The sequence below is a fragment of the Chelonoidis abingdonii genome, chromosome 15 (assembly GCF_003597395.2).
Source record: "Chelonoidis abingdonii isolate Lonesome George chromosome 15, CheloAbing_2.0, whole genome shotgun sequence".
NCBI classification, from domain to species: Eukaryota; Metazoa; Chordata; order Testudines; family Testudinidae; genus Chelonoidis; species Chelonoidis abingdonii.
In genome coordinates, this window is record NC_133783.1 from 32,885,179 (window position 1) to 32,896,350 (window position 11,172).

The following is an 11,172-nucleotide window of genomic DNA, read 5'->3' on the forward strand; positions in this document are numbered from 1 at the left end:
GGGCGGGCCCGGGTTCCCCCCAAACCTCCCAACTCCTGATCAGACACAGGAGGAGCTGACCCAGACTGTGGGTTCCACAAGAGGGAAGATCACTGAGGTGAGCAAATCCGCCAAATAAGCGCAGGACCCACCAAGGTAGAGGAGGAACTTTGTCACAACTGGTGTCAGGGTGGGATCTTTGGTGTGCACAGCGCGGCGGAAAAAAAAAAGAGGGTGATTTAAAAAAAAAAAAAAAAAAAAAAGGAGAGGGTTTTTTTTTTTTTTCACCACAATGGATGACGTAGTGCGGGCACTGATACAAGCCACAGCAGCGCAGCAGGAGGCTACCCGTGTCCAGGCAGCGCCCAACAGGAGGCAGTGCGGCTGCAGCAAGAAACTAATCGCCTGCTGATGGACCAGGCTTCTCAAGACCGAGCTATGTTGCGGGAACTGGTAAACCAGGTAAAGACCCTTACAGAGCTGAACCGTGGCCATGATGGGACGCGGCTCATACGGGCCAGCCACTGGCTGCAGAAAATGACGGGAGGATGATGTAGAGGCATACCTTCTGGCCTTTGAGAGGACAGCCCTACGGGAGGCCTGGCCCTAGAGATCAGTGGTCTGGCATCCTTGCCCCATTCCTGTGTGGGGAGGCCCAGAAGGCCTACCATGATCTGCCTGAAGAGGCTGCAGCAGACTACCCCCAGCTGAAAGCAGAGATCCTGGCCAGATCTGGGGTAACAACTGCAGTGCGGGCCCAGCGGTATCACGAGTGGAGGTACCAGGAAGACAAAACCCCGCGGTCCCAACTGTATGACCTCATACATCTTGCACGAAAGTGGTTGCAAACAGAGTCCCGGAGTCCGGAAGAGATACTAGAGGTTCTGGTCATCGACCGTACATGAGGGCACTGCCACCAGATCTCCGCAAATGGGTAGGTCAGAACGATCCGTCCACCTATGATGAGATGATCACGCTGGTAGAAAGACGCATGACAGCCAGGGAATTGACCCGACTACCCAAGGAAAGCCCCCTTCGTAGCAAACACCCAACCCCAGCCCTGGAAGGTGGGACAGCCAAACCCCTGGGGAGTCCTAGGTGGAGGAAGAGGGGGCCAAAAACCAGCGGAGACCCCAGAAGGAAGGGATTGGCCTGAGTGGGGGAAACCCTGAGACTAACCCCCCTAACCCACATGATAGGGGAATGATTAGAAACAATTATAGATGCTATGCATGTGGGGAGTGGGGACACTTAGCAGCACAGTGTCCCAGCACCGAGGAGCCTATGCAATGCAACTTGGGGGATTGGGAAGTCCCATGCTCTCTTATCCACCTTGCGGGCATCGCATTAGCCCCGCATAACTACACCAGGCTGGTGAAGATAAATGGAGTAGAGACTACAGCACTTGTGGACTCAGGGAGTGCTATCACCCTTATATCGGTTAAGCTGGTAAAAAGTAGCCAGCTGCTACAAGCCAAACGTGTAGCAGTGACATGCGTGCATGGGGCCGTAAGCCATTACCCCACCATCCCAGTGGAGATAGAGTTTCAGGGGAACCCCATTGAGGTGACAGTGGGCATAGTTCCTAAACTCCCATATCCTGTAGTCATTGGGAGGGACTATCCATGGTTTGATAATTTACTTCCCCCAGAGAGGCTGGAGGGAGGTGGGGACCCTGTTGGCAGCAACTCATCGTTGGGGGAATGTCAACCCCAAATGTTTTCAGAGTTTTCTCAGGATCTATTCTCAGCCCCCCAAAAGGCCCGGAAGACAAAAAAAAGAAAGGAAGTCCGCGAAGGCCTTGGGAACCCAGATCCTGACCCAGAGCCAGAAGACCACACTAGTAGGCAGATGGACACGAGCAGCCATCAGAGAAACTACCAACATGGAAGGTGAGCCAGAGGCTGGCCCCAGGCAGGATGGTGATGAGCCATTGGAAGAAACAGAAGCTGGCCCCTGGGAGCTCAGGCAGGTTAGTCCTGGGAGAGAGACTTTCAGGAGGGACCAGACAGAGGACCCTAGATATGATAACGTCAGGAAAGAGGTGGCTGAGATAGATGGGACATCAGTGGAGGGGAAGGTCCGGGGTCCAGGACCCTACTTTATAGTGAAGAAAGATCTCCTGTACAGTGTGGTGCAAATGCAGGAGCAGGAGATACATCAATTTCTGGTGTCACAAAAACATCAAAAAGCCATATTGAGCCTCGTCCACAGTCACCTGTTTGGAGGACACCTGGGGTAGAGAAAACCCAGGCCAGGATCCTGCGGAGGTTCTTCTGGCCAGGAGTATATGAAGATGTCAGGCAATACTGCACCTCTTGTCCAGAGTGTCAGTTACATAGCCCTCGCCCACACTTGCGGGCCCCTTTGATACCTCTTCCAATAATAGAGGTACCATTTGAACGCATAGCCATGGATCTGATTGGGCCCCTAGAGAAGACAGCTCCGGGCCACCAACATGTTCTGGTTGTACTAGACTATGCAACCCAATACCAGAAGCCGTTCCTCTATGCAACACAGCTTCCAAGACAATAGCTAAGGAGCTACTACAGATCTTTTTCCGGGTTGGGCTACCCAAGGAGATACTGACTGATCAAGGGACACCTTTCGTGTCCAAGTTGATGAAAGATCTCTGTTCATTGCTCCATGTACAAGCCCTACGGACCTCTGTATACCACCCACAAACAGACGGCCTTGTGGAAAGGTTAATAGGACCCTCAAGGCATGATCAGGAAAGTGGTGAGCCGGGATGGGAAAGACTGGGATACCCTATTGCCTTACCTCATGTTTGCCATCGGGAAGTCCCACAAGCCTCCACAGGTTTCTCTCCATTCGAACTACTATATGGGCGCCACTCCCAGGGCATATTGGATATAGCCAGAGAAGCCCTGGGAAGAGAGCCAAATCGGAAGGACATAGTCGAGCATGTACTACAGATGAGGGATCGGATAGCCCGAGTTACACCATTGTAGGAACACTTGGAGAAAGCACAGGAGACCCAACGACCCATTATAACCACCAAGCAAAGCTTGACGGTTCCAACCAGGGGATCGAGTAAATGGTCCTGGTGCCCACAGCAGAAAGCAAGCTGTTGGCCCAGTGGCAGGGACCCTACGAAGTGATTGAAAGCCGTGGGAGAGGTAAACTATATAAGGTGCGGCAGCCAGGCCGCAGGAAACTGAGCAAATTTACCACATCAATCTTCTAAAACCTTGGCATGATGATCGAGAGGCATGCTTAGTCACCCAGGAGACCCTTCCCAGGAGGATAACTTACACGAGCAAGTGAGGATATCACCCGACTTGACGCCAATCCAAAAAGTTGAGGCAGCCGACATGATTAATCGCATCGAGATGTGTTCTCTACAAAACCGGGGCGGACGACTGAGACCTATCACCATATCGCACGATCCCCGGAGCCAAGGTAACACTGAGACCCTACGAATCCAGCAGCCAAAAGAGAGAAATCAAGGCCAAAGTAAAAAAATGTTAGAATTAGGCGTTATTGAAGAATCCTACAGTCAGTGGTGCAGTCCAGTAGTTCTAGTGCCTAAACCTGATGGTAACCATGAGATTCTGTAATGACTTTCGCCGACTGAATGAAGTATCCCAATTTGATGCATACCCATACCACGCATCGACGAACTGGTTGACCGACTGGGTAGTGCCCGATTCTTGACTACACTGGATCTGACAAAAGGGTATTGGCAGATTCCCTGACCAAAGAAGCTAAAGAAAAGACAGCGTTCTCCACCCAGACGGGCTATTCCAGTACACAGTCCTCCCTTTTGGGCTACATGGGGCCCCAGCCACATTCCAGCGCCTCATGGATAAGCTGCTGCGCCCCCATACTAGTTATGCAGCTGCATACCTAGATGATGTCATCATCCATACCAGACTGGGGAACCACTTGGAGAAAGTTGAGGCAGTACTGCACCTTAAGGCGGGCTGGCCTCACCGCTAATCCTGCTAAATGCGCCATAGGACTAGCAGAGGCTAGGTACCTGGATATATTGTAGGAAGGGGTATAGTGAAGCCCCAAACTAATAAGCTAGAGGCGATTCAAAACTGGGCCCGGCCGACCCGAAAGAAGCAGGTCCGTGCGTTCCTGGTGTGGTAGGCTACTACCGACGTTTTATTCCCCACTTCGCCAGTAGGGCAAGTCCTCTAATGGACCTGGTGAAGGCCCGAGGTCCAGACATGGTGAAGTGGACCGACGCAGCAGAGAGGGCATTCATAGACCTTCGGACAGCTCTCTGTAATGACCCCATACTCATAGCCCCCAGACTTTACCAAGGAATTTATTTTACAAACAGATGCTTCTGAGGTGGGTTGGGGGCGGTTCTGTCGCAAATGATTGGAGAAGAAGAACACTGATCCTCTACCTAAGCAGAAAGCTGCTCCCAAGAGAACAGAAGTATGCAGTAGTCGAGAGAGAATGCTTTGCTGTCAAATGGGCCATGGAGACACTGCGTTATTACCTCTTTAGGCCGGCGATTTACTCTTGTGACCGGACCATGCACCCCTTCAGTGGATGCAGAGAAATAAGGAAAAGAATGCAAGGGTCACCAGGTGGTTTCTTATCCCTCCAACCATTCCAGTTCCTGCATACGGCACAGGGCTGGATGCCACCACGGCAACGCTGATGGCCTTTCACGAGCACACTGCCTGGCGTCCCAAGTTGCCCAACCCTATGGTGTTGAGCAGAGGGGGGATATGTGATGGGGCAAGGCCAGATGGCTACAGTAAAGTACTGAGGAACAGGTATGTTAGCCCCAGGCTAAACAAATCCTAGTACCCTGGTAACCAAATGGCAGTTGCTCCAGGTTAATCAAGGCACCTGGGGCCAATTAAGATCTTTCTAGAAGGCAGTGGAGATAGCTACTTTGATTAGAACACTGCAGCCAATCAAGGCAGGCTAATCAGGGCACCTGGGTTTAAAAAGGAGCTCACTCCAGTCAGGCAGGGAGGAGCCAGAGGAGAAGGAGCGTGTGTGAGGAGCTGGGAGCAAGAGGGCAAGGAGCTGAGAGTGAGAGGGTATACTACTGGAGGATTGAGGAGGACAAGCATTATCAGACACCAGGAGGAAGGTCCTGTGGTGAGGATAAAGAAGGTGTTTGGAGGAGGCTGTGGGGAAGTAGCCCAGGGAGTTGTAGCTGTCATGCAGCTGTTACAGGAGGCACTATAGACAGCTGCTATCCACAGGGCCCTGGACTGGAACCCGGAATAGAGGGCGGGCCCGGGTTCCCCCCTAAACCTCCCAACACTTGATCAGACACAGGAGGAGCTGACCCAGACTGTGGGTTCCACAAGAGGGGAAGATCACTGAGGTGAGCAAATCCGCCAATAAGCGCAGGACCCACCAAGGTAGAGGAGGAACTTTGTCACAGTACCTACTAATGAAAAAGGCCTGAGTTTTAAAGGTGCTGAGCACCTGCAGCTCCTATTGACTTTAGTGAAATGGATTCTCAGTGCTTGTAGACATCTGTAGCCTGGTCTTCAGTGTCCTAAAAGCTGTGATTTTTTTCAAAAAAAAAAAGTTAGGCCACTGCTGAGAGCATTTGAAAATCCCACCCCAAATATGAATTTAGAAACTTAACTTTAGACATCTAGCTTTGGAAATTTGCCAATATGTCAAATACCTCAAATTGAACTGAGCTGAACTGTAATTCCATACATATTCCACTGTTGGTGCATTTGCAGCCCCTGCACTTGATTTTTGGATTCTTTTGGCTACCATGCATATGGGGCCATGCCTGTGCTCTGTGTGCTTGCGCTTCCCACCTAAGGGTTTAAGGACAACTCTGCCCATCCTTCAGTTCCTTCTCCATGCCTGTGGCTATGAGTTGGAACTTTGACAGTGGCTGAGCCTCTCAATCACTGTGCCCTTTCTGTTAGGATTAGCTTAACCTGATGTTTCCTTTCTCTTTGAAAACAAAAAAAATTCTCTGAACAACTTCACCTGGAGCCAGGGTTAGTCCTTATAACAGAATAGAAATTTCCGCAATTAAAGAATTATCCTTGTGAGGCAGTAATGCCACTTAAAGATGGGTATACCGGTGTTTATGCCTTAGCAAAGGGGCACGGCCCTGAGAGAGGTGCCATTTTGCAAATCGTTCTTGAAGCAAACACCAAAGGGAAGAGAAATTTTCCAGAATCTTCTTTTACTGGAGATGTCTGTGCCTCTTCAGATATTGGAGTGGCTGGACACGAAATTCCTGAGCAGTCCTCTTCCAAAAGTGCTCCAGTCAGCTCTTCAGTCTACTCTCTGAGGCACATGTCTAAGGGACCTTCCTCTCTGGCTGGTAAAATATCTGAGGTTGGGGGAGAAAGGAGCATTGCACCTCTGAGAGGCACAGATCTAGGTTCCCCCCTCACTACGTCCTCTCATTCCGCTACAGAGAAGGGTAGTTCAAATAAGTGGGTGTCCCTCTGGCACCCAGTCCAGACCAGTCACCATATCAGAGTGCCAGCTCCCATAAAGCATCATATATCATCCAGAACTGATTTGTCACTGAGACTTCTGGTACCAATCTCTTCCATTCACTTAGTACCACCATACTAAGTACCAAGACCTGTTGCTGCATCAACAGACTTCACACTCTCTGCAGTACCATTGTTGTTGTTCATCTAACTTCTTTCTGAAGTACCAACCACTACTCTGTCTCTTACAGTACTGAGCACATCTATGGTACCAGGTAGACAACATACTCAAGGCTTGCCTAGCACCTGAGCTGGTACTGCCCCTCCATTAAAAGAGCAGTAGTTTTTCTCCTCCTCTTGTTCAGACAATAACAGGGAGGAGTCACCATCTCATTCCCTGGAGTCACTTGATCCCTACACACCAGAAAAGGATTCTGAGGCACACTACTACCATCTAAGGCCCAAAAGTTCTAGGAGAGACACTATGCCTTGACCCCCATGGTTCAATATCCATACCAGGACCCCGGCAGTCATATCCACTCTCATGGCTCCCTGTTCAATATTCATACCAGCACCCTGGCAACCATCCCTCATGCACAGCACAGCCCATCTGAGAAGCATCAGAGATTCCAAACAAGGAATTCATCAGCTTCTGCTGCATCATCATCTCATCCACCTTTGCTACTGAAAGCCTTGGTTAGAGATGCCTCCAGTCTAGGGTGGGGAGCCCACCTAGACAATCTTCACCCACAAGATCCCTGCACTTCTCAGAAAGCCTGATTGCATATAATACTAGAATACCTCCTGTCCTTTAGGGAGCTTATAGACAGCTCTGAATTCCTTAAGGTTCACCTAAAGCTATTTCAGCTTTCCATCTTCCCATTTGATTCAGGGCTATTCAGCATTCTCACACCTCACAGTAGCTAGATTCCTGAAGAGCCTTATAAGGGTATATCTCCCAATCAGGGACCCTCCTCTTCCTTGGGATCTTAACCTAATGCTGACAGGTTTGATGAGTCTTCCCTTCCCCATTCCTTTGAGCTCCTAGCTACACATTCCCTCCTGTCCATCAAAACAGCCTTCCAGATTGTAATAACAACAGCTATCAAGGTAGGAAAAATGCATATACTCACTGCAGAACCTCCATATACAATATTTCAATGAGGTCTCATCCAAAGGTCTTGTTAAAGATAGTCTCTGACTTCCATTTCAACCTAGTAATACACCTGCCTGTGTTCATTGCCAAGCCATATGCCAACAAGAAAAAATTACAGCTTATTCTACCAGGGTTTAAGCAGCTTCTGCAGCTTTTTAAGAAGCATTTTGATAGGGAAGCAACTTCAGAATTACATGCATACATTTACCAAACATTACTCCATAGATGAAGCATCAAGATCTGATGCTCCTTTTTGGGAGAGCTATCTTATTGTTAGACTCCAAGCATCCACCTCCTGTGATATAGGTCACTGCTTGTGAGTCATCAACCATGGAATATATATATATGGACAACTAACCAAGAAGAAAATTGTTACTTGCCTTAAAGTAACTGTGGTTCTTCAAGATGTGTTATCCATTTATATTCCACAGCCCACCATCCTCACTACTACAGAGTCTCATAATACCTGGATTCTGTATTGGCAAAGAGTCTGACGGTTAGTTGAGGTTTCCTCACCCTTTGTGCACTGAGGTGGGAGGCACAAGGACACTGCTGGCCAAAAAGAATCCAAACTCAAGGACATGCGGCACGTGTGCACTAACTATGGAATATGTATGAACAACACATGTTGAACCCCAGTTACTGTGAGGTAAGTAACACTTTCTTTGTGTGGGTTTGTAAAAGTAATGCACGTAAATTAAAAGCATACAGGTAATATCGTAGTTCTATTATATTTCTGTTAAAAATAAATGGTGCATTATCTTTTAAATATTTTTAGGTTGCCTGTGGCCCACACCTGCTTCAACCAGCTTTGCCTCCCACCTTACAAGAGCAAAAAAGAACTGAAGCAGAAGCTGGTCATTGGAATTTCAAATGCAGAAGGTTTTGGTCTAGAATAAGATGAAAGATTTAAAATACAGGATTTTTTATGTAGCACTCACTTTCCTCTTATTGTGCCTTTAAGCTTTTCATGTTTCTGTCTCTTGATACCGTGCCAGTCTTATCCAATTGAAAACATGATTTGTTTAATTAAATGCAAAGTGCATTTGTTTTTGCTGTATGGCAATACATTTACTGCTTGTTTTTTCAGAAAGTAATTTTAATAAAATACAGAATGCTGCATTACTTGACAGAAGAAAGCTGACAGAGGTGACAAATTCCAGGTTACAGTTTTGTCTCGGATTATTCTTGGAGCACTTTATAATTAATCATAATATGCATCATGATGCATATTCCACTGGGAAAGGAAACACAAAAGGTTTCTTGATTAGGTAAGCCAAGTGGCAGAATGTCTTTAATTAATACATGCAGTAGCAAAGCGTATAACTGCCATTCATGCGAGACATGGGGCCATATTTTCATATTGAGACATAAAGCAATTTTAGCCTAGATAAAATGTATACAGTTTTAATGTTCTGGATTTCGTTATCATATAATTAAGCAGAATATTTAAAAAGCATGTAAATAGCTGCCTGTGGAAAAATAGGATTTTGATAGTGCCATTAATTGCTAAAGATTTATTTTTACAAATACACAGTTTTAGATGTTATATATTCAGCTTTTACAGATCAACAGAATTGATTTGTACAGGAATGTTAAAAGTACTATTTTCAGTATAACTGGACTCAAGGACAGACTTTAAGTATTAAACAACCTACATGTTAATTTTGGCAGCAAACTAGTCAGTTTGGCTGTAGATATTGTAGTTTTGTAACCATGGCTTACTTAAAGAAATGGGATGTTGACAGTTAAATTCTAAATCTCTTTGAATCGCTCCAGACATAAGTGATATCCACATCACATGGAAAAATATTAAAATTTTAACTTGTGTATCATACTGTCATTTGATCAACAACTTTATGATAGAAATCTTTTAGTAAAAGTTTATTAGAGTAAGCTATGACAAAAGTGAATACAAGAACATATGAAAATGCTGTAGCTTTCATTTAATGTGAAGGTCAGTATTTAGACAATGTTTTGTTTTTTTCACTGCACACTAATAAAGTAAATGTAAAGATATTCTTGTCTAAAAATCTTAGCAAATTTGGAGCTGGGGAAGAAACTGACTGTAAAATGCAGGCATAATTACAAGTCCATTTTTATTCACAACCTGAGACAGTTAGCAGCATACAGTATAGTATATTGTATTTTTGTACATCAAGTAATACCTACTGTATGTTCTATAGATTTTGCAACAGAACTTATTTGCAATAACAAAATATACAGTAATTTTTCTGATACTTTTCTTATTCTGGCTATTTCTTCCTTTCTATACTACTTACTTACAACCAGCAGATTTCTACATTGGTTAATAAACTAATCTGGCTACTCTGTAACCTTAATGCCATTAATTCTTTAGTAAATAACTGCACATTTCATTCTGTTCTGATCCTTAAAGAAGGTAGTAATATTTTACCATTTTTATTTTATTAGGAATAGAGATTAGTGATGGGATTTTTGAAAGCATTCAGTATTGGCTTAACTCAGTTCCTCTTTAAGTCAGTGGTAAAACTATCATTGATTTCAGTGGGAGCATATTTAGGCCAGAAATTGGTGCTTTTAAAAATACCACTCTGGACTTATATTTTTAATCTGAAAATGTAAAGTGAATCAGTTACACAAATCACACTGCTTCATCACTGTACTGCCTGAACTAAAAAAACATTTAAAATGGGTAAAATATTAATAAGCACAAAAATGTGTGTATATTTTAGAAGTCAGAATTATGTATATTTTTATTAGGTAAACTGGAAACAAAATTTTTGTTTCTGGATGGGGTGATTCATGGAAAGTTGTCTTATGCATTTTTGTTTTTGAATTAATAGCTATACAGTTTCTCATGTAAAAATGAACATAAGTCAATATTTTTATGACTCAAGCCCACATTTAATAACTGAAGCATTGTTTCTGCCTATTATTAAGATAAAAGCTTTACATTTTAATCTTTTATCACAAAATTGCACTTTGCCTGGGTTTAGTTTTAACTATTAGAAGCTTTTTGGGTTTGCTGTATAATATTACCTCAAAATTTTAAAAACTATTGTATTTGCATCCATTTTTAAATAAACTAGAGAACTGTCATTGAATTACATTTTATATTTCCTGACATTGTTAAATAATTGTAATTTTTGTATTTGTTAAATGAAAGCATTGCACGGTATTTATGAAATAAGCCTCTGATCTCATTTAACATTGTTTGCTCAACTACATTTTATTTTTTGCCTTGCAATGTAATCCAACGAAACATTTCCCCCCTTTTCTCTCTCTACATTTTTTTCGTACATTACCTAAGGAAATCTGGTTTGTATACATTTGTTCATTACTGGGTATCTATTTTTATGTATTGAAATTGTGCAGTCATTAAATCAGACACGTTTCAGTTTCTGAGTCTGACCTATTTAAGTGCAGTATTTTTTCCATTGAAACATTTTCTTTACACTAGCAATTCATAATCTTCTATTAAATCTCTGCATATTTCAATGAATAAGAAATGTTGACTTACTAATACAGAGATGCCCACCAAAAAGCCCTAAAATAATATTCCATATTCTGACTTGAACTACCAATGTTGCAATGCACAAGAATGTAAAATAGTGTTGATCCTGAACCTATTTC

At 44.4% G+C, this 11,172-nt stretch overlaps 1 protein-coding gene across 1 annotated transcript in view; it reads left to right on the forward strand.

Annotated features, from left to right (window-relative positions):
- The window catches only part of HECTD2 (HECT domain E3 ubiquitin protein ligase 2), a 116,804-nt gene extending 105,850 nt beyond the window's left edge, over nt 1-10,954 (forward strand). Inside the window, exon 20 of the mRNA XM_032793152.2 lies at nt 8,336-10,954. Within this exon, the coding sequence (XP_032649043.1) occupies nt 8,336-8,456 (121 nt within the window). The 3' untranslated portion in view covers nt 8,457-10,954. The remainder of the gene's footprint in view (nt 1-8,335) is intronic.
- The last annotated feature ends 218 nt before the right edge of the window (nt 10,955-11,172 follow it).